Genomic DNA, 24,784 nt, shown 5'->3' with positions numbered 1-24,784 from the left:
CCTGATGCCACGGTATTTATGCTTGGGAGGAGGGTGTAGCAAGTAATTCTAGTAAGACACAATGCTACTGGAAATACAACATGGAGAGAAGAGAAGATTTTCATTTTGTATATAACAGGCATTTCCTACATCTTTGTATTTGGTCTCAGAATGGAAAAAGTCCACCTTTGGGTATGCTCAGATACTCTCTACCCAAAGCTTTACTACTGTGGGAATTAAAGGCCACTTCTTGATACAGGTCACAAAATTAAGGATGTAAAGAAACCTTTAACATGATCTCAAGGCAAAAGCATCTGGAATGAAAGCAAATGGAAAGACAACCTGAAAGATGGCATTCCAAATACACGCAAGGGAAACCAAAACAGACGGGGAATCCACAAGGGCTCCCAGTGGTGATGCACGTAATACAAGGTACCCGTGTGTTTATTCTTCGTGCAGGCAGTGCCTGTGCTTACCTGCCTCACTATACGGCTAGTAAAACTTATTCCCAGAGAGCTGCCCTAGACTGACTGTACCAGACTTCACCCCTTTGGCTCAGCACGCAGGTATTTCGGGGCGTGAGGTCATAGCGCCACTGCGCTGGTGAGCACTTCACGCCATTTGTGCTTTAGAAACAAGTAAATAAACAAACGCCACGTTGCTGTTGCCTTACACCAGTTTCATCTTTCCTACTATTTTTATGAACTGAAAATACTACTAAGAGGGCCAAAAGATATTATAAAAACCCACAGAATGTGTATTAAATCTTTTTTCAATTCTGGGGATCGAGTCCGACTGGTTTACTGCAGTCTGCTGGTTTGTCCTGGTGCATTCCAACAGACACGTCTGTTTTGAATAAAGCTTTTGTTCGTTTCTGGTGCACATACGCTTTCGGCTTATCCCACCTAATTCTAAGCAAGTAGATTTGTGAATGGAAATCGCGAATACTTTATTGTCCGGTCTTTGATGATTTTTTAGTTTGTTCTGCTGATGCTAATGCATGAATAGAATTCTTTTTTCTTTTTCAAAGTCTCTCCAGTTCCATTCTAGGCGATACCACTGCAGACTAGTTAAACCTGCAGCTCTCTGTAATTGTTTCAACCCAAGAAAACTATTACATAGCGTACACCAAAACAGCAGGGTGCTTTCTGAATAAGGAAGCATCTAAAAAACACGTGAATGCCTGAAAAGAGGAAACGTACAACACGGTAAAAGGTGTTCCTTTTAACTTTTGGCCTTGGTGTCCAAAAGCTTTTGCTGAAATCTAAGATAATTAGACAAAATATGCAGGCTCTAGAAATACAGGTATTTTCTAAGGAAATAAAATTTTCTCCCTGTCTAGTTGTGTTTCTTTTAGTTAATAGCTAAACACTGGGCACACAGAGTTCCATTTTGCGGAGCAAATGCAATTCTCTTAATTGTCAGTTAAAGTGTAAGAAGTAGAATAAATCTGCGGCAAATCCAACAAAGGATTTATCAGCTCCTTTCAGAATTAAGTTCCTAACTGCTTACATTTCTGCAGGACTATGCGAGGCCTCCGTGACAGTGCCTTGTGTTTAACCTACGTGGAAAACACGAGTTACCTACTGCAAACGTCCGCCCGTGCTGAGAAGCAGCAGCTCCCCCCGGGCCTTCCCAAGCGTCGTGTTTGGAAGCGCGCACGGCTTGGACTGTCCATTCTGGCGGTCCATTTTCTGCCACCTCTCCTTCCGTGCCAGACTGGCCTCATACAACATAATGCCTTTTCCTCACGAACCCGCCCCTTTTCCAAACCAGTTACTGTACACGATGAACTCCCGCTTAGTCTGGTTCCCGTTCTGCACCCAGCCATAGCAGCTGTCTTTTGTTAACGCAAGAGCTGTGCAGGTCTCGCGCCCTGCAGCGCCCCGTACCCAGGGACAGACGCACACTTGCCTCTCGTTGGAACTTACAAGGCGCTAGTAAATACGTTGCTTTTGTGGAGACTGCCACAGCAAGAACTTATTAATTCATTTTTTTGAAACTATTTGTTGCTAACAATGAATGGACATTAAAGAAAAACATAATTTCACGTTTTATGCCTGGCTAACTACTCGGCGTTGTTCACTTCAGTGTTTTCCTTTTTCGCTCATCTGCCCTCCCCTCGCAACGTTCGCTTCCAGTGCCCCGACTCTTTCTGTCCCGTAGCCAACGCATCCAGGGTGTCTTTCTGCTCTCAAATGTCAACTTCAACCCTGGTGTTTTAGTGCAAAATCCTTTTTCTTACAAAACAGAATAATTAGAATATTCAGAGTGACAGTTCAGTCTCTCATAAAGTCTCCCTTCTCACTGTTAACAGACCCGTTACCAACGGTGAAACCCAGTGACCACACAGTTCTCTTCAACCGGGCTCTTGTTCCGTTTGTCAAAGACAATTGATTTCACAAATATTGCAAATATAAATGGTACCTAGTAATGCAGATACCTAGCAATAACCTCCTGGGAACAGTATTCAGATGCAAAGCGAGGTATTTTCTGTAACACATAAAGAAGTGTTAGAGTTTGGTTTTACAGCAGGGACCAATTAACGTCCATTCCACCCTCCACCCTCTAAAAAGGAAAGGGAGGGGGATACATCAGCGCAGAGTTTGTATTCTCCAAATCGCCCGGACTTCTGGTGGGCGCTAAGCAGCTAACAGCGCGTTCCTGCAGTGAGCAGTGCGGGAACATGGGAAATGGTGACATTTTCATACATGCGGCTCTAGAATTACAGACCCTGCAATAAAATACGATTAAGCAAACTGAATGTTTTAAAGGTTAATCTTCCTTTTACTATATCCTCTGGATTAAAAAAATAATGAAAACTACATGCATCAGAGTTACTTTCTTCAACCATAGCGAATACTGCTCTACTGTGAAGAATGGAGGCTGTGCTCCCAAGTGATGACCCTCCAGCTCTTTGTCCTGGGGGGGAAGCAAAGGGAAAAAAGCAGGAGGTGCCCGTCAGTCCTGGCGGAGGGTGTGGAAAAAAGCTGCACCCCCCGAGAGCTACTCCAGAAGAGCAAGCACATGCCTCAAGTGCCGGAATTCCTTCCGTAGAGCTGTAAGGGGAGGCAGAGCGGAGCAGTGACTGTGCAACGCAATCCCGACGGGATTCCACATCATTACCTGAGACTTTTCTGACAAAAAGCCCTATTAAGTTTCTTGATGTACAGCATGCGAGACTTACTTCTGTGCAGTCTAGGGAAGACTGCACTTCCTTCTAATCCGAGTCATTCCTTGGGAAAATAATTCTGAGTAAGGGCAAGAAAAAATAAATCATTCTTAGAGGAAGCTGTAGAAAAGAAATCCATAGTCACAACTACAGTCCAGAAGTGCCTCGTGGCAGTAAGAAGCACTCTCTGAATAGGCAAAAGGAAGAGAGAACCGTTTTCTGTTCATTCTTAAGGGTAGCTTCATTTATTTAGAAATCATTTAGGTCTTAGATGGTGGATTATTGTCTCTTTCTAGTTAAGAAACTAAAATAGCTGAGGTGCATTTTCAGAAAAAAAGTGTAAGGTTTGGCGATGAAATTAACCCCTGCTGAAGAGGTGCAGGGTTGCGGTTTGAAGAACTACTTCCCCCCCTAAGAAACCCTACATTCACCTACGCAACAAGCAAGAGCAGACATCTGAAGAAGAGAACAGGATCTCCCACACGCCTACACAAAGTTACCAGTGATAAATTAAAAGCTGGGAGAATACTGAGCAGGTGAGACTGGTAACGGAAAATGATTAAAGCAGGGAGAAGTGTCTACTGAGGTGCTGCAAAATGTGTGGGCACAAACCCAGGCTTGCTTAACTTCAAGGATCTAGTAAAAGCAACATGTAAAATTATATTTGGAGAGGACAAACTAAGAGGCGTTTAAAACTCCAGTGAGGACAGTGAAGTACTAAAGAACCTGAAGAGGTCAGAAATATGGCAGGAAATGAAATGGGATTCAACCTACAAAATTGCAACCTGGTTCATCTGGGGAAAAATAATCCAGAACACAAATATTAAATGACGAGGAGATACTTGCGAAGCAGTAAAATAAAACAAAACATAAAAAACTAACTCTCTTGGGGGAAAGTAGCAAGCAGAAAACTGGCTATCAATTTGCAATGTGATATGGCAGTAAAACCAGCCAGCACAACTTTGGATGACTCGCAGAGCACAGCTTGTCACAGAGCGGGGATACGACGGTCCCTTGTCACACAGTACGGATGGGAACTTACAGACGGGGGGGATTTCAAAGGAACTCGACAGCAGCAGTGGAAGAATCTGGACAGAGTAATGACAGAAGAATGTAAACCCATAAAATCAAGTTCAGCAGTGAGTGAAGATGGGAGGTAGGGCTAACGCTGAGGAAAAGCCGATGCCTACAGCCATTTAACAGGGTGACGCAGGAGTAAAATGGTCAAACTTGGAGAAGAGATCAATTGAGGAAACAGTTCATTGCAAAGACCTGTTATCCCACTGGGAAGAAAAAGAGGAAAAAGGATATGAAGGAAATTGCACTGCCCAAGTCATTTACAGATTAGGCCGATAAATCAGCGAAACTGTCCTGTACACAACATTTCCAGGTCTACACAACACACTAGCCGATAAAGGTATTTTCTCTCTGGCTTCTAGGAAAATCTTAGGAAGGGCTTACCAGGAGAAGAGTAACACCTGGTTCACCAGAGTCGTGGCCCATACGTGACTGACATTACTGCAAAGACTCTGGAAGTCAGATCTAGATCAAGTCCAAGGGCAGGACGGAATTTGGGACACATACGGAGATGTTAAGGTTCAAGCAATATTTATCTTTAGAATTTGAGAACGTTGAGAATCTCCTCTTTGCAGTATATTAGCTGAGTTGGTGTTCCATACAGTCAGGTACACGTTTTCTGCACCTTCCCAGTGTCACCGATACTCATGCTTTCAAATCTACTGCTTTTGACCTTACAGTTGCAATCGTAGCTGACAGAGAGACAGATGCACAAAGGAAAAAAATAATAATCACCTGCTGTTGACATTGTCTCAAACGTTGCAACCTCACTGCACATTTCTGAGTGATGGCGTGGAAGTGGTGAACAAAAGAACAACTAGCACAGGCTGCTTCTTTCCAGGTGAAGTACATTTAAAAGAATCAAATATTTACGTAAGACTTTTCTGTGACCATTAACGGCTTGCCAATCTCCAACTATTCTTAACTGATACAGCTGAGTTCCCTGATAGAATTCATGAGAATTGGGTAGGTCATGAAGTTATCTCCTTACTTCGAAGTTTCACGTTGTGACTATCAGAAAAGACCACAAACCCTTGCAACAACAGTTCAAGAATAATCTTAAGCTTGTACTGACCTGGCAGAAGCCTGAGAGAAAGCCGTAATGGCAGCTTCCTGCACTACTTGTTAAGTTAGAGACACATCTAAATATAAATGTTCTTTACTTGTGCTGCAGTAGGACTTGAGACACGTTTCTAGGAGAGAGCTTTCCAAGCATATCTAGAGACATAACAGCTTTCCTGTTTTGAACTGGTCTTTAAGACTTTTGGCAGTATATGACAAGTATGGAAATAATCAGAACTCTTGTATGTGACACTAGAGTACTTGGAACACATAAAACCCGCTCAAAAAAAGGTATCAAGACACAGGCATTAACTGTTCATAAATTAGATGCATGCTGCATTGTCAACAACTATTTTATGTTCTCCTCTGTATTCAAATTTAAAAGTATTAAGGCAGCTTTATTAATAAATAACAAGCATAATAAATTATACGATGACATAAGTTTTAAGATTAACCTTGAAAAAGTCCACCCTAAAGTCAGACATAAAAAATATTTTCTTGTGCTTTAAACACATCACTTTTTAAACTACTACCATAAGCTCTAAAGTCATCATCTGCATCTCAGCCCTGTTAATTCGGCTCCGTGTTCCCAACACAGGGTTTGTGCTCGCTGCACGAGTCCCAGTACGAATCAGTGCATCTGAAGCCAAAAGCGATTCCTGTCCATGCAGCCTGATCACAGTGACACCAGCCACAGAGTCGTCCTCAGTGTTCCATTCACTTCAGTAACTGCTGGAATTAGAACGCGCCTTTCAGGAAAAGCTACAACCTCAATTAAAGTTCTTCATCTCACTCAAAAGTGATCCAATGGGTAAAGTCAAGCAGATTAAATTCAGGGCTTTTTAAAAATTCAACCATGTAATTAGAGAATTGCAAGGGGCCTATAATTTACGGTGATGTATCATGCTATTTAAATGCGACTGTAATTAACTGGTTGACTCGACTTTGCACCAGCACCGGAATCTTGCACACACGTGCTGTCAGTCTCAAGATAAGGTCAAGATGGCTCTCACCGTGCTTATTAACTCACATTCTTCAGTTGTGCAGAATTACACTTCAGATCAGTTATTGCCATAAACTCGTACTGGCCAGGGCTGGCTGCGTTTGTGTGCTTAGCTTGGAAGAGCCCGCACGGCCCAGCATGCTTAAACAGAACACTCAACTGGAGCCAGCACATTGGGTTTGGAACACTCTTCTATTTTGATTCCAAACCACACATATTTGAACAGTTAACAAATGCGGCAGGGGGATATTGGTACACAGCAGTCTAAAAAATGTACAAATACTTTGTTGTTTTTTTTTTTTTATACACCCGAAAGAACAATTTGGTTGCTTCATTATATAAGCACATAAAAAAGCCCTTACCAAACAAAACGGGAGTGCAAGGTTGCGTATAGGTGGTGGTGTGTTTTGGGGTTTTTTCCCCCCCTCCTACATTATCTACATATTCTCAAGTACATTTGTTTATTTAAAATGAGTTTTGATTAGATTTTGTAGACTGGAGGAGTGTAGTAAGTGTGAAAGGTTTTTCTTTTTGTTTGGGGGTTTAGGTTTTTTCTCCTTGTAGAAGGTTGCTGCATCAGAAACCTTTTTCAGAGTGTGTGTCAACACTAAAATCATTGCACGGTGCTCCTCTGCGACAATAGCATTTCAGAAGCTACTGGAAGCGAAAATGTGGTTCAGCTCATCTGTCTTGACCTCCTCTCTTAATTGGCGGTTAACAAGTTAAAGGGAACTATGTCCCACCAGCAAACACAAGCCAGAGATAAGGCTGGTCGGAGGCCCTCCCTGTACCAGTTGCTCTCTAGTTTGTCAGCTGTTGATAACATCATCGCTACTGTGCACAGGCTGGATCTCATACAAGTATGGCAAAACGTGATTTTTAAATATACGTGTATCTTGAAACAAACTACAATAAAACCACCGCTCAACTGGTAAGACAACTAACGGTACAGCCAGGTGTGTTTCTCCACAACTTTAAATAAATCAATCAATCTGTACACTGGTAAAAGTGAGACACGGACAAGCAAAACAGTACATGTGTTTTCTTAGGGATGCACTTAGAGTTCTCATGTAATCTCATGTAGGCATACGCGCTTACCGAATTGTAATCCCTGACCTCTTGTTTTTACAAATCAAGCTAAGTACCAAATACTTCAGACACCCAGGTAAACACTTCCATTTTCACAACAAAGCGCATCTAGGTTCACTCTTGAAAGTTTCCTGCACCTCACGCACACTTCATCAGCCTTACTGTTCTTTACTGAACCACTGACGGTGGACACTTCAGGGCTCCAAGCGTGGCATAATAAAACACAAGAAACGGAAAAGCCAGATGGGAAGAACAACCAGAAAACCCAACATTTTGCAAACATTTTTCTCTAAGCTTTCTGCCAAGACATTTACTTGGCATTTTCTTTCACTTCTTCAGCACACAGGATCTCACATGCATACATGCAACAGGACTTCTTGGCATAGTGCTACTGTATAAACCAAAAGAGTAAAAAGAATCTTCTCTCAGAGCAGCATTTTTCAAACTTGGCCCTCTCCCTTTTCCACATCCATAGTCAGTGCTAATGAACATTCATTTACTTTAAACATCACTATTTTGTAGGGACTACGTTACACTAGTAACTGAACGGAGGAAGCGAACCAAAGCATCTGTCGTGACGTGCACCCACATATCTATGGGTGAACAGATAAGCATGTGAACATAAAGGCGTATATTCTCACTTTTTGTAAGTGAGAACCATTGTACAGAATGAAAATTATAAGATAATGACACTACATTGATGCCAGAACTCTTCAAACCTTTGAAAAACTCTTTTTCTACACAGCTAAATGGGAGCTGGAGGTAGAGCAGGGAGAACTCTTCCATTTCAACTCTGCGTAAGGATTCCATGGTGGAAGCTTAATCTCATTACACAGAGCCTTTTCAAAACTTTGCTTTAATCTAATGCTGTAGCTTAATAATTCCTATTTTATGTTGCAGATTTTCTGTGTGAATTTCACTCTTGCTACAGTATCAACAAATGCCATCTATTAAAGCAAAAGCAAATTGAATGAAATGGGCTACATCACTAATAATAGCTCATAGTAAATATGATTAAATTATTCTTTCTTTGGGTAAGGAAAGATAATCAGATCAGAAATTGCAGGAGGTATTAATATGCATTTTTACAGTATTACTGATCGGAAATACAAACCGCTTACTGACCTGGGGCCACTTAGAGTTGCAGTGTCCCTCACTGCCTGTGCGGTTTCCGATGCGAAATCCAGAGCTCCCGCCACAGGTTTGGTCACGGTGCCGACCAGCCCTTTCCCAAGGCCCGATATGAAACCGCTGACACCTCCTTCAGTTTTCACACCTTCCACCGTTGAAGTTATGACACTCGTCAATCCTCCAATGATACCTAGGAAAGACAAGAACAGCAAAGTAGGGCAGAAGCATCGCCTTGAAAAACGATAGAGCCTTGTCACAGCTGATGATTTACTGCCAGGCGTGACAGAAACGTACCGGGCGTTTAATGTAACACAAAAACTGTTTCACAGCTGACTGCATTAGCTAATAACTTCATACTTTGTATATGTAGTATACACACGCATAGGCACAGACAATAATATCCCACAGAAAAAGATTTAATTCATTATTGAATATGTATATTTTTAAATATTTCTGTAGTTTTATTTCCCAGCTGTATTTAGACAGAGTCCCCATCTATTCCTGAGGTAAAGCGGTTACTTACAACGTGACAAGATTCTGTTACCGCAAAAGCTTATACAATGTGAGACAGAAAAGTGCATTTGTCCACTGGAAAAAGTCAATTATTTTAAACTGGCATTGTGTGATTTTAACGGTAATGCCGCCCACAGACATTTCCGTGCATGTTTCCATTGCTGAGAATCTGAACGCTCTGAAGAAGTCAAGAACCTACTGAGGCTTCAAAAGACTTGGAACAGTTCATATTACCGAGAACAGGCTTTAGAGATTTCCCATCTCCGCAATTAGAGTAGCACAATTTTTAGTGACCTGGCTTACGCACTCGTTAAGAACGCGTACCACCATTTGGCTCCTCAGCTCTCAGCAGCCAGGGGCTCTTTCCAGGTCTGTGACTGAGGTACAGACCAGGCAGCACCTTAACTTCCAGACACAAAGTATTTAAATCACTTCTGTAGTTTATGGTTAATTCCTACTTTCAACAGATAAGATTTAACAGTTACTTGCTTTTTTGAAAAAACAAATAAAAATGAATGGGAGGCATTTAAAACCTCCACAGAATTAAACAAAAACAGTCCCACTAATTACTGGATAATACAACACAATGAAGTGCGTTTATAATTGACTTTTCAGCAAAGACTGACATAGTTCAGATTTCCCTTATTTCTACCAATATAATTTATAGCAGACAGCACACTGGTGTGAGAGAAACCGCTCACGATCCATTTAAGTACCCGCAGCGTCTCTTCATGACAAGCGCCCAGCATAAAGCCTCCTGCTCTGCAGGGGAAAGGTTGCTGTTGTAGTGAGAGCCAGATTAGCCGTACACAGGCTGCAACCATTGCACTAAAAGACTGACATTTAAACAAACTGAGTCAAGATGATGCAAAATATAAATATTTGATTTAAACTCGGCTTGTATTGATTTAACTTTCTTGAACAGATAAATCATGAGCTAAATTGATGTGAGATTCTGGCCAAATTAAGACTAGTCCGCTGCCTTTTACAGAAATTTATTTCTCTGGTTCTTAGTAGACTTAAAAAAAACCAAGACAAAACCACAAAGTAACCCAACTGGTGAAATGTTGCTTTGAACTGATGTCCCGATTCTGAGGAAACTCAGGTTTCTGGAACTGAAAGCTAACACAAGAAAACTACAGTCCAACCATATTAGTTTTTATTTTAATGTCTGGCCCTCAAAAAGACTGTTTGCATGGGTATTTTATGACTCTACAAAGAAACTGAAGTTTTGGATGAACTTTCTTTGAAATTTCATTTCAATTTGCTAAAAAGCTTTTACTAACAGTTACACGTGAAAAGACCTTATTCTTAAATGTATTGTCTGTCAACTTAAAAGCCAAACAACCCCCCCCCCCGACCCTCAAGCATTCAGATTCCAATGGAAAGCCTGTGGTAGCTCCACTTCCCTGGCTGCAGGTAACGACCCAGGAGTGACACAAACTGCTCTTTTCAATCTGATCATTGCTTTTAAGAGAGAAATGAGTTAAAATCACAGCTAAAGGTTACCATGTGCAAGTCCATGGATTCCAGCAACAAGATGTTCTCCGCTGGTTGCAGCATGATAGCGAATGTATTCGCGTTCGGTTTGATGTCTGTTATCCATCGTCTTTCCCAAACCATCTGACAAGGTCCCAGCGAACTGTAAGAGAACAACCTTCTCTGTTATTAAAAGAACAAAAGGTGTTTCCCTTATGGAGATTTAGTGGAGAAAATTCCTAGATCCTAGTTGTGAAATATTTACCCAACTGGATTTGTTCCGTGTACACCGTCACTCCAGCTTTTGTGCCGTGAAGAAAGCTCTGCAGTACCTTAACCTGGGCCTGCCATTGCTGCAACTTCGGCCCCGAGGTGACGGGCAAAACCCAGCTGCAGCCGTCAGGCCAAAATAAATGAAGTCTGTGAAAGATGTACCAAAAGAAGTGCCAGTGACCCCAAAACCCTCCCAAAGTGTTATTCAGATACAAAGCTTTTCTACTGCAAAGGTACGTGGAGAGCCTCAAGGCAGATACGCCTGTCACAAAACTAGAACATTTGCAAGAGCTAATTAAATTCTTTTTAGTAACACATGATCACAGCTCCTCTATGACAAGTACCTCACTGGTTAAGAACTGTGTCTGGACACTGCCCTTCCCACTGCTCGGCTCCGCTTTGGTGCACATACTATCTCCTTTGCATCCATATTAATTTTGGTAAAAACCCCTACGCGATTAAGGCATTGCACCAGAACACAACTGAAACCTGGTGTGAAATTCTGATTCTAATACACTAAAAATTAAAAAAGACACAGACAAACAGCTAATTTATATGCTTGATGCAATGATGAAGTCCCCTTCCTTTTTCTATCATTTTTTCCAAGGCTGCATTTCTTTTTTACTAATGACATGATTTCCTACTTTCAGATACTTCTTTCCAGCTCACAGACAAACTACTCCAGTGGCTCCAATTATCTAAACAAGCAGACTTTAACAACATGAATGAAAATTAAATCCCATGACCCTTCTTGAGACTTGATCATATGGACACTAACCAGAGCATAGTGATCACTGACTGAATTACTCCTGACCTCTTTGTGAACTTAATGTAGATTTTTTGTGTGTGTGTAGATTAACCTAGAAATACAAAGCAACCTGCAGCTATCTATTAACCGTGTTTAAGGCCGGGCTTTGTTTCTGGACAAATGCTTTGCTTTAAGAGGATTAGAGCAGTTGCTATAAAAATTAAAAGGCTCAATAGGCCTTCAAAATTCAAACCTCATTAAGGAATCTGTCAAGGCCTGAAAATGATTTTTCAAGAACACATTTTGAAAGTTACATTAGTGCGTGATCAGACAACCAGCCAGCAGGAATAAACCAACTTATTAATACTGATCAGAAGTGGTAAACTCTCCTTACAGCTGCGGCTCCCCCGCCCCTGGCCAGCCCCGCTCTAGCAGCTCTCCCGGGAAACACAATCCAGTCTTTCCTCGGGTTTTCCCTCCTCTGTGAAGCAGAATCTGACACCTGACAGTCAATAACAATCCTGGTTTAGTGCACAGATAGAATTTTTATATAAAAGTAAACTCTGCTTTTAGTCAGGAGGAAAAAACCCACCTACACACAGTTTAAAAGTCATAGTCTCCATTAACTGCAAAAGGAAAGTTAAATGGGGACATTTTTGTTCACTTTATGTAGAAAGTAATGCTGTAAATAGAACAATTTAAGGATTCTAATGTACCAAATGTACCATGAAAAGTTTCCATTTTGCCATGATTCAGGTGACAGAATCTAAACTCAACACACATTAACTACTGAACATGAACTTCATGTTGAATTACTTTTTGACACGCTCCTCCCCACCCCCTCCCCGGCTACTGTTTGTTTTCTGGCCTCATTTAACACAGACCGAAGCCAAACCTCCGCAGCCATCTGCGCCATTTGTACCTAAACCAGCGGGTTACCGCGGCGAATAGGTCCCTTCTGAACAGCTTCCAGCTGGGGACCGTGGCAGCACTTTTCCTGCTCTGAGAGACAGAATGTAACGTGATCAAGTTTGCCAATTGGAGGCAAAACGCCAGCGGAGATAAAACAACTGAGACATTTCACAAGCATTGACAAGTCACGCTACGGGCTACGAGGCGAGCGAGCCTCTCGCCATCTTCTGCTGGGAGCTTTCTGCTCTTACTTGCAATAAGGATTCAGAGTGTAGTGTCCACGTTATCCTCGCTCCTGAACTGAACAAGACCTGCGTCACCACTCGTAGTGCCCAATACAGGTAGTACCACAGGAGTGAAATAACTGCCAGGTATCCAAAATTTTTAAATATCTTTTTCTGTGCACCTCAGGAATACCTTCCCTGAAATGGCTTCTGAAGCCTATTTCAGCAAACAGGATTGTACCTACCTAACTAAAAAGGAAAAATAAAGATTTCTAACGTAAAAAGACCCACCCACCCACAAAGCTGCACACCATCTTATATCCAGCCCGTGCAGATTACAATCACTGTATTAAGAAAAAAGTTGCTTGAACAAATTAAAGCACAAAAGCAGTTGCCTTTTTCCCCCCCAAATGTCTTGCTTTTAGATGCCTCCTTTGAGAAGTGCGATATTAGATATGGAGATTCAGATGCTAAGACTTGTGGAAGAGCAGCGCTGGTGGCTCACGGAGCTGTTAACCCGGTCACCCAGAAAATACTCTCCAGATAAACAAAGGTGACAACAAAAGTGCGATCCACCCTTGTCTTCCTTAGCTTTTGTTAATAACGTGTGACCTGATAACTTCAAAGCCTGCTTAAGACCATGTAAATGCCAACATAACTAAATACAACAGCCTGGGGAACAAACATCAAACTGATCAAGGGACTTCTAAAAACCAGTCCCCCTCCTTCTCCATCCTCATTTTCATAATGAGTTCTTTGTCCACTTGTGCATCAAAAAAAGAAATTAGTAACTTGGTCTTTTATCTCTGCATTTTTCCCCATTTCAGACACTCTTTTCCTTGAAACAGAACTGCAACACAGTACCTCCGTATCGGCTAAGATACATGACCTGCTTCCAGTCAAAGGCACAGAGGTGTTGGTGAATGAAGCCAGTCGACGCGTGAGGTACATGGAAGAAGCCGCGTATTTTACTTGTCAGCCTGGCATCTCCAAATGAAAAAAAGCTACTAATAAACGAGGCTACTAATTAAAACTTTTGTCATTTCAGGTACTAAAAATACTTCAGTTATCACTAACATGCATTATGTAATCCTTTGCCTTACCCATTCTGCGTGGACAGAAGAAGGAGAACCTCTCCAAAAAGCTCCAGTCCGCCTTCATTCCCAGACACCCTCCTTCTCCTCGGACTCTTTGTGTCCCCGAAGAAGATGGCACTTCCTGCCTTTCCCCTCTGCAGAGGGACACTGACCTTTTCTTCAATGTCTACACTCTAAAGACGCTCCATCCCTGGTTTTCATCCCGCGCTGGTTCATATGTGACGCTCCCAACTGGTAACGTACTGCAGGCTGAAAATGTGACCTGCTCCACTTCACCTGGGCCTGTGTGGTCTGACATAAACTGATCCTCCTCAGGAGGGTGAATTACGACGACTTTCACATTTCCCTCCCAATGCCAGGACATGATGCTACTGTGAGCACTATCTTTGAACAACACGTAAACCACTCTCAACACTTCATGATTATTGAAAATGTTATTACCCTTCCGTAAGCCCGGGGCACACTGGCCTCAGCTGCCGCCTCTGCAGACTGCAGTAAACAGATGATTCATCATTTCTTGTTTTCTGTTTACACAGTGTCACCAATCAATATGAACCATCTACCATGGTCTGCAAAAGCAGTTGAAATATTATCTGTACAAGAAACTAATCTCCTCATGTTCTGTGTTTTTTTGGGGAGTGTGTGTTTGTTTTTGTTTTCCTTTTGAAAGGCCCAATAATTAAGGAAGTTTTGCCACAAAAGCTTTGACAACTCCGTATCCTTTGCTGTTTCAAGCAACAGAAGAAAAACAAAAACACCAATATACAGCGTTTGGGAATCAAAGCTGGTGCCAGACAATAAGGCTTATGGGGCACAAGAAGAATTCAAAGCAAATGAAAACTAATTCTAGACCTTGTACTCATGTTCCCTCTAAGCCAGATGGATGAAGCACACAGCATGGAAAGAAGTTTTAAGTAATCTTTTAAAGTCTTTTTAAGCTCTTGGCACTGCCTGGTTCTCTAAGGACATCCCAAAAGGATAAATACACAATTATGACTTTAGTCCAAACATTCCATTGTAATTCTAGCATCAGAGAATGGTACATTTACAAATATTATTGAGTGAGCAAAGTAGAACATTCCAACATGGAATTCTAAGGGAGAAGGTGATGAAATTAAATATAGGTCAGTTACAACTTCTGTGCAAACCTGACAATGAACTGCATTTACATTAGAAATCACAGGGTTTACAGTTCTCTGCTTTGCAGAACTCTTTTACAAATTCCATTCAACTGCTGCCCCAAACCACCACCTTCCAAAAAAACCCTGAACACCACGTATTGATGATGTTCATACTTTTACCTCCTATAATAAAAGCTGATTCTCAGAGACCAAAGCACAAATTTAACTATGTTATTTCAGCAAGGTAGGAAAAAGTATTTAAAATTTATTTAAGTTAGAAACTCTAACCTATGAATTATGTCATCTCAGTTCTCACACACTTACATTTTCCAAAACAGGAAAATCCCTAGTCATGATGATTAAAAGTCATTCCACAGTTCCAACAGTAACTAACTCCCCTAATATAATTAGCTGTCCACCTGAAAGAGAAGAGCTGCTTCTCGCAGGAAACTAAGGCTGTACAGGTAAAGAAAGAACAATGATTACCGGAGCTCTGAATGCGAGTTCTGTGGAAGACATTCTTCCTTACAGCCCTCAGCACGAACATCGGTTTTGGAACTTCATTTTCCTCCCCTTTGCTCCCCTGCCATTTACCTTCTTTCTGATGTGCTGCCAACAGCAGCAGCCATGGGCATCACAGCACAGACGGCTTGAAAGGGATAAACATCTCAAATTGATGTGTACTGTGAACCTGATGGTAAACCCCTAATAAATATATATACAGTAAATATTAAATACAATGGACTATGACTAAACATTTAATACATATCTCTCAGTTTAATCCCCTGTGGTTACTTCACTTCTAGCAATACCATTAAAAATCACCTTCCTTTCCTACATCTCTCCAACCTGTTACAGGTGTTTTAGAGGAAGCCAGTTCATAGAATCACAGAATGGTTCGGGTTGGAAGGGACCTTAAAGATCACGTAGTTCCAACCCCCTGCCATGGGCAGGGACACCTCCCACTAGATCAGGTTGCTCAGAGCCCCATCCAGCCTGGCCTTAAAAACTTCCAGGGATGGGGCCTCCACCACCTCTCTGGGCAACCGGTTCCAGTGTCTCACTACCCTCGTGGTGAAGAACTTCTTCCTAACGTCCAATCTGAATCGTCCCATCTCTAGTTTTAATCCATTCCCTCTAGTCCTACCACTACCCAACATCCTAAAAAGTCCCTCCCCAGCTTTCTTGTAGGCCCCCTTAAGATGCTGGTAGGCCACTATAAGGTCTCCTCGCAGCCTTCTTTTCTCCAGACAGCTTTTACACTGACTTCTGACAGTAAAATATAACAGTTCAAAACTAAGCATTTATGTCGCTATATGGAGGCAAAACCCTCCGCGGTGTACGTGTCATAGGCTAAGCAGACACATACACGTGCTGCTAGGATTTGTTATGGTTAAAAAAAAGTTTTAAGAGCAGTTAGCCATCCTGAAACCTTGGTATTATTCTTTGGAAAGCGTAAAAAGAAAAAGACACACAATATTCTTGGATATACACAATGACTAGGTGCAGTGGGACAGATAAAGTCTAGTAAATTCTTCACCCTAAGTTTCCTTGCTCTTACTTCAATGTCTCAAGATTGATATTCAATACATTTCTGTGACTTACCACAAAAATAACTTTTAGAGCAGCTTCTTTACTAAGCACTACACGCATTGTTATGGAATGGAAGCACTATGTATTTAATTTTACAAACTGGACCTCACTAAGCAGAGAGACAACAGCTTCCGCCTTCCACATCAACTCTGCATTCTGCTGGGACTAAAACATGAAACGCTTTAAGTATTTGAAAAAACAGCAGGTCTTTGTCAGATTTAACAGTCCCAGCTGTCTGAAGTTGTTCTACAAAATACTTTTACAGGGCTTCTGTCAGTCTCTTAAGAATTGCTCAGATATTTATGAGTGAATTCAGTTAAATTTAAATGCAATATGCTTTTACACTTTCCTTCAGGCATTAATACATACTGTTAAATACAATCCTGAACAGAAAGGATGGTCCAGGCCCAGCCCAAAACGCATTTATAACCAAGTCAGATTGCGCGGAGAGAAACGGGTAATGGAACTATGAATAGAACTGACAGAGTCTTAATTTAGAAAATACTAAATCAGCGCAACGCTGTAATCAGCTTCTCATTTTAAGAGACACATAAACTTTGACCCTCTCTAAATTACTGACAACCAGGAGGAGGCAACGGCTTTTCCCACCGAACAAATGCGTGTTTCTTGAGATCCTGCGTGGCCTCCTCCACCAGTAACGGAGCATTAATTAGCTCACATCCCATCGTTAACCAAGCTTCCTAACGCGTCCCGACAGGGCCGTGCTGGCGAGCCGCGGGGCGGGCGGCGGGAGCCCAGCGCTCCCGGAGCAGGAGGCAGCGGATCCGCGGCCTGAACTTGGGATGACCCCGCTGCAGAGTCACTGGCGGGTTCAGCTGGAGGACAACTGCGCTTTATTAAACAACTAATACTCTTAACAGATAATTCCCCTCCCCCAGCTTTAACTCTTCGGGAGCCTTAAGGTCTCCCTGTTTGTTTATTTTCAGGAATGGAATCATTTGCCCTTTTACATCCCCCTCCTGACAAACCCCTCTACATACTGAAAACCTGAGAGAAAGCCTGGAGAGGTTTGGGCTGTTCCTGGAATTAATACATAACAACAATGTATTCAGAGGGCGGCAGTTTGCTTTTTAACACCGTCTTTCCCATCTTTTTATTTCCAGAGGGCGTTCCCTTGCGTAGCACACCCCAGCAGTCAGTCTCCTTCCTGCCAGTTCCGCTTTCTGCCATGGTCACCTGCCACCGCCCTTGGGATCTGAAACAACCTCCTGTTCAAAACCCCACAGGTTTTCTGTGTTCCATTAGATTTTTGAAGCAAACCTGACGCAAACACGTTCACTGGGCCCACCGTCACGTGTGCTGTGCCAACAGCCAGCGGCTCTTTGCGGGGGGAGGCGCTGGGCTCTGCTGGGCTGATGCCACCCACCTCTTGCTCCAGCTTCACAAGGGACCTTGGCCATCGCCCATGGACATAAAAATAGTGTTTTCCTCCTCAGGGAAACACGTCCAAGCACTTTCAAGTTTAAATCTGTACTATTTAACACACTGTTCTACACAACTATATAACTCTATATATAGGTAAGGGAGGCGTAGTTAGCCTTTTGTCAAGACTGAAGCCATTAATTTCAAACCCACACCCCATTTTTTCTCCTTCAGTTGCTAATTGTGATATATGGGATATACGTGCCTGTTTTCATGACATGCTAACCATTCAAAAAACCTAGGTTAAGATCAAATTTCATTCCACCTCTATGATAAATGCTTATTTCTAATTTCACAGTTTGTTATTTGGCAACACTTTGCATACCATGTTTTAAATTCTCCTTTTTTTTTCCACTTAATTCCCCAATGAGTCAGCAAAACAGGAACACTGTCTTTTATTTTGCAAGAAATCAGCTGGTAAATCCCTTAAAAAAAAAAAATCCCGCTAAAGCAAGTGTGAAAGTTAAAGCTTTCTAACCTCCCCTTTTTTTTCTAATAGTCGAGATGGTCACTTGCAGCTTTCTGTCTGCAGCGAAGCGTCTCACGGTTTGCAGCCATTGCACCGTTGCAGGATTCTCATTGTCTACTGAGTAATTTTGTCAGAAGTTCCCTGTCACCAAGATAGGATTATTTTTTTTTCAACTCCTTGAATTGTGTTTTGAGCTAATATTCCTAGAACTACTGAACCACAGTTGTCTCCAAAGATGCTATAATGCCAGTTGCTGTTGCTTCTGAATGGTGTCAAGTAAGAATGGTTGGTCACATAAACTAAGAAACTTTAAATAAAAGGGAACCATCAGCTTTGGCTGCTTTGGAAACATTTCTGTCTGTTCCTGGGTAGAACCTGCTTAAATTGTACCAACCTTCTGTGCTCTGCTATATCCACTCCTCACCTTATTTATTGCCAGTTTTGTTAAAGTTAACATTCATACAAGTCAAACACTTGTTCATGATTTGTTTTTAAAATAACCCCTTTATTACTTCCTCTTCACTTTCCATTCAGTTATCTGTATTTTTCTGTCACTGCCAACCACTTGAGATTCTGCTTTGATTTATCTTACAACGAGGGTTAAAACTCCTCTTTCCCTTCGTGTTGCTTTCATGCTCCTTTCCTACAAATGCCTCCATGTCAAACACTCACCTGGAGCAATATTCGTATCCTTGCTAGTCTTGTAATTTTCTTACCTCGTTCCAACACTCTACCTCTTTTTGTCTCTCTGTCACTTGAACAGCTCTGCCATCACTCTGAACTGAATTAAATTAAAGACATGGAATGAAAGCCCCGGACAGAAGTCCATTTGTGCCTCCCTCCTCAGCCATAAAGGAAAACAAACACCCACCCTACTCTTTGGTGCAGCTCCTCTGCCTGTGAGGGTGGGGATCTCGGGTTCCGTCTGTGAGTCTGGGGCTCTCGGGCAGCCACTGCCAAGCCGGAGGAGCCGCAGCTCCGAGCTCTGCAAGCTCGCACTAAAACCTAACGAGGAAACGCAACTGGGGCTGGTGTCTGCCTTTCCTTAAGAAGCCTAGTTAAATTTCTCACTGGAAACTTCAAAGTTCAATATGGAAATTAAGCTCTTTTAAGAAGTTCATTAAATTACTTTTTTTGAGAGGAAGGGAGGTACGCAATAATTATTTCCATCCTATGTATATATATATCTCCAGAAACTAAGCCCTGCTGCAGAGTCATAGCAACCCCATCACTATGTGCTCTGAGTTCATAAAAGATAACAGAATTCCTTCTAAGGGTTGGAAGAATCAGACCAGTTAAATACAGTATTGACAAGCTGATTAATCTTTTCAATCCTTTACCACCAGCAATTTCATTAGGTCAGCACAACACCTATTTGCCAGTAACAGACACAACCACGCGTCATTTTCCATTTGGAGAGCACAAGCTGCAGAACATTTTGTTCAGATGCTGATCAGTGTTCAATATTAATTTCTAATTGAAACACCTCTGAAACAGGAATTAAGGATTTAGTACTATCATGCCTAAAGGGTGAAATAAAAAAAAAAGGTGTGGATGCCAAGAATGCAAGACATTTCTACGCATATGGCAACTATAGAAGTCTCCATTCAGAGGGAATGAAATTCCCTCAGGTGTCTATATTTAGGATCAAAGAACTTTTTAAAATACAGAACTTGGGAGTCTCCGAGGGATAAAAACTACAAAACTGTCTGTAGTGAACTTTATTTAACCTACGGTTTTGTGCCAACTTAAATACACTTCAGCTCTCCACTTGAAAGAAGGCATTACCCACTGCGTGTTCTGAAATGCATGGAAAAGCCATTACAGGGGTAATCAACAGAACTATAAAATAGAAAAGCAATAAAATGACAAAACCAGATACAACTCAAAGAGCATACTTTCCAATCCAGTCAAGCAGTGTTACTTTGTAAGTGATGATTACGGTATTAAAGTTTGTTTATCTGTCTACTCACACCTTAAAAGCTAACTCATCTGAAAATCTAAGACAGATTTTTTTATTTAGGCCACTTTGGAAGTCAGGTACCCAAACTGACCAAAACGGGTATTTTTCCCAGCCACTGGTTTATACGCTCTAGTTTGGGCTGCGTTAGTTACCAGCTCTATAAGCTGCAAAGATGAGGGCCCCTGTGGCACAGCTGGATCAGGTGAAAATTTATGCAGTGAAAATATACTTAAAAATACCTTCCCTACAGAGAGCACCAAGAGCAAGACAAAAATGATCTATTGTTTCAGTCACGTTTTTCTTGAATAACTGGAATTATTTTTTCCCCCCCTACATTTTTTCTTTACCAAAACTTCACATATCCTAGACATGATCATAACGCATATACGTAGTAAAGCAGAAAGGAGTAAAAGAAAAAGTTCTACACTGTCCCAGGTGCAGTTTAACACTTCACAAATTGCACTAGAAATGTCCATTTTTTTTATCATACGGACATTCCTGGCTTAGTCTTCTTGCAGATGTAGGTGCCTAAAAGCAGTACAATATATAGGGAAGAATTCATACTGATTATTTGAGCCTTTTTTACTGTCATCTTCTATGTGGCAGAATTAGGATCCATCCCTTTGGAAGGAGTTCTGTAAGGTACTATTAAGCCTTCCTAAAGTATATAATTCTCTCCTTGTTCTGAAAGGACAAATACAGAATCCATATAAACATTTTTTAAAAGGGAACTTGTGGGACTGCATCACAGACATTTCGGATATATCAAGGAGAAAGAAAAAAATACCTGGGAAGACAGATAAATAGTACGTGGGGTGATTTTCAAAGGTATAAATGGGAAGCAGGCACTCAGCTCCTGTTGAATTTTGAAAGAACCTCAGCATCCAACTGCCCTTCTGCCTTTGAAAACCTTCCTTCACAAACCCCTCAGTTACAAATGACTCCACAGTTCAAAGAATGACCTTGCCCTTGTGGGAAACATAGGAAGGCTCGTGCCTTTTAAAGAAAGATTTATGAGACTGTTGCTGCAGATGTGACTGTAATGAGGAAACAACACTTTATAGAAAGGAAACTCTAAAGAAACATCCTCTATTGGGTGGAGAGGATGGGTCACAAGAGACTAGAACCAGGAGTAGAAAGCATGGACAAACCCCCTCCTTTGCACAGACGGGCCCTGCCTTGCAGACGCTCACAAAGTCTCCTACCAGGCTCCTGGACAAGCCGGTATTTGCAGTGCTGACAGTCACACTATCACCTCGTATGGGATGAAGACACAAGTATCAACAACATGGTGTTTTATCTGAATTTGAAATTGTGCAAAATGGGCTAATGCTGGGAACCAGCTAATTATGCCGGAGAAGGTGGATGTCACCTTTCTCGCGGTTCAGCGCTCTGGGCTAGGTGTGCTCACAGCTACGCACTGGGGATCTCTATGGCAGTTTAACTGGGTTTGGTAACGTTAGTCTTGAGCTAGCTGTAATTATGCAAACTCAACATTTCACCCTTCACATCTTCTGAATTACCTTTTCCCACTGATATCACTGAATTCTCTCAGTCACTATCAGAAGAACATTCACAGAATCACAGAATGGTAGGGGGGGTTGGAGATCATCTACTCCAACCTGGAGATCATCTCTGGAGATCACCTAGTCCAACCCCCCTGCCAGAGCAGGCTCACCTAGAGCAGGTTGCAGACTTTGGAATTAAACTAAAGAAAAAATGCATAGCAATCTAGGAATTCCTTAGGTTGTTGCTATGTGGCATAGAAAAAAACAACCTCAAGTATTAGCATAATAATTGATATTCACGTCAGTGTAATCACTTTCCAAAAAGAAAAGTTAACAACTCCTGTTACACTAAATAAACTCTTAAATACTCCAAATTGCTATAATGTGCTCTCTCTCTCTATTCTATACCCAATAAAATATAACTTTGTTCATCTGCACATAGGAGATGACACCACACGAGCAACGTTCAGGCTCTCACCCCAGTTAACTACTGCATTCCATCTGCAACAGAGCTGTATATCAATAGTAAGGTCTTGAGTGGTTTCATTGACTCCTGCGGAGTTTCTGGCACCCCTGAAGTGTATATTAAAAAGCATTTAAAAAAAAAAATCTACACTCAAACACAATTTTGACAAAATGAACAGGACATAAAGCAATTTACAGATGGTCAATAATTCTATTTGACTTGTTTCCTGACTATTTTTTGCTTATTGTTTTAGCAGACTTTAATATCATAATTATTACCTTGGCAGCAGAGTTTGATACTCCATGTGTGACATTTCTGATGAGACCACCAACATTGCCGTATTTTATAAGTCCAGTAACACCTTCTGAAACATCATTCAATAGACCCATAGGGTTGCCAAGGAAGTCCACAGAACCTAGAATCCTTGCTGCCTGACTGAGCAGCTCCTGTAAAATCAAGACGAGGAATGAAATATCATTTACGGATCACATTAACACCACCAAGGTTGACTAAAAAAAGTCCCACCTGCAACAAAAGCATATACAAACCCAGGTAATTTTACTGAAGAAATGAACAGTTTTACTGAAGAAATGAACACACAAATACCGGTAAGATCAACAATAGTTTCATCTTAAAATGCAGTGTACTAAGAGAAGCATGTGATGCTATTTGTATACCAAAGAAGCAATACAGCACTAAATACTCAAAAAAGAGCTCCTGCAGCCTCAGTAGAGAACTCATCAATCAGGAGAAGTTCAGCCTTTGCCGCAATAAAGTCTGTCTGACACTCACCTCTTGGAAGTGTTTCAGAATGTCATTAATGATAAACTCCTGAGTTTCATAGGGATGGACCCTGGTGAAAGGATCCAGATTAATCACAGCATCTTCAAATCGGATTAGAGGAAATCCCAGCGTGCTTTTCAATGCCTAATTAAATAAAAGATATTTCTACTTTAATTTTTCTCTCTACTTCTCATTCACAGCATCCAAATGAATTAATCTTTCAATGGGTAACAAACGAAAATTATCTGAAGCTGCGAGAGTAGTTTACTGCTGCCACGGAGACGCTTTGATATAGAGGGCAATCACTCCATAAACCTTTTACTTGTAAGCAGTGATCAATTATTAGAACTGCATTTCTTCAATAACGAGACAGTCATTAGACACTCTTCCTCATGCAATGTCTCCTACACTTGGTAGAAATATTTCAAAACAAAACGTGTTTAAGATTCCATGCTTAGCACCTTGCTATAACTGCTCTAATGTTCAACTAAACCGAACCCAAATGAATTCCCTTGATATGTAGTGAAGACAAAACTGTATTTTCCACTCTGCTGAAGTTCTATGAATTGACTAAGTGTCAGGATAAGTTGGAATAACACACAATATTTCCTGCAAGCCTGAGGCTCATTTCTCAACATTACATGGTGTAATTGAATTCCTTAAACCAGCTTTTTCAATTATTTTCAAGGAAGAAAACTAAGACAGTAATTAGGCCATGGTGCGTCTGTAACCTGTACAATCTATACATAAAATACCATATTTAAGGTCAACAATCTATACATCTATATATACACACACACCAATAAAATAATTTTGGAAAAATTAACAAGAAAACTAGTCTTATAGGAAAGAAAGAGATTCCTTCTAGTTCAGGTCTTGGTAATGGCATCTGCACAGCCACCAACATCAGAAAATCTGAAGGCGGCAAGAAGCCTGATACTCGTGTTGTATCTTTTTACATTAATCACTAAAGCATGCTTGGTAGGAAATAATGTGAGTTTTTCTGCCATCTGCAGGCAATTAAGGTAAATTACAGGTCTAAGGTAAATTTGCAAGTAAGAAAGGACCTATTTATTTTTCCAGTAAATGGATGACTAACTAGAGTAGTCCTCATCATTCGCTTGGGTAGGAAGTAATTTCCTGTTTAACTATCAGATATTATATAAAGCAACTTTGTTAATACTGGTACCTAATAAAAATAATCTGTCTACACCAAATTACCAGACAGCAATGTCCAAGCCAGAAACATTAGAGGTAGTTAGAAAAACATCTACAAAGGCTCTACTGTGATTATTCTCTCCCTCCTACCCTGAACTCTCCCGTGCTACAAAACTGAATGGAACTCCTTCTGTGCCACGGAACACAGTCAGTCACTGGTATCATTAGGGGGAAAAAAGTGTACACACCAAGTTTTCTCCTGGGAACAACGCTGGCAGCTGCCAAGACATCCATATGCAATCATATACCAAAGGTGGTAGGAAATCCGATCACAACAGCGCACATTATGTGTTTCTTAAAGGCACTCACCACTAACACTGCTTTCTCTCTCTCTAAATTTGAGATAATCAGACGATAAGCGTTTTCACGTTGAAGCTAAAATGCAAACACTTTCAAGACACTGCTGATGCTGTTGAATGGTGAGGAATATTGCAGCTAGCTACTGAATTGTCCTCCTTTGC

At 41.3% G+C, this 24,784-nt stretch overlaps 1 protein-coding gene across 5 annotated transcripts in view; it reads right to left on the bottom strand.

Moving 5' to 3' along the window:
- The window catches only part of VPS13D (vacuolar protein sorting 13 homolog D), a 101,874-nt gene that overhangs the window by 14,958 nt on the left and 62,132 nt on the right, over positions 1–24,784 (bottom strand). For all 5 annotated transcript variants that reach the window (XM_074609619.1, XM_074609622.1, XM_074609620.1 and 2 more), the window contains 4 exons: positions 23,115–23,249; positions 22,601–22,768; positions 10,536–10,668; positions 8,508–8,703 (listed from right to left, as the gene is read on the bottom strand). In XM_074609619.1, coding sequence (XP_074465720.1) covers positions 8,508–8,703; positions 10,536–10,668; positions 22,601–22,768; positions 23,115–23,249 — 632 coding nt within the window. The remainder of the gene's footprint in view (positions 1–8,507; positions 8,704–10,535; positions 10,669–22,600; positions 22,769–23,114; positions 23,250–24,784) is intronic.

Source organism: Larus michahellis, chromosome 16 (assembly GCF_964199755.1).
Source record: "Larus michahellis chromosome 16, bLarMic1.1, whole genome shotgun sequence".
Taxonomy (NCBI): domain Eukaryota; kingdom Metazoa; phylum Chordata; class Aves; order Charadriiformes; family Laridae; genus Larus; species Larus michahellis.
The sequence above is the reverse complement of the archived record's forward strand: the minus strand, read 5'-3'. Positions and strand labels throughout refer to the sequence as shown.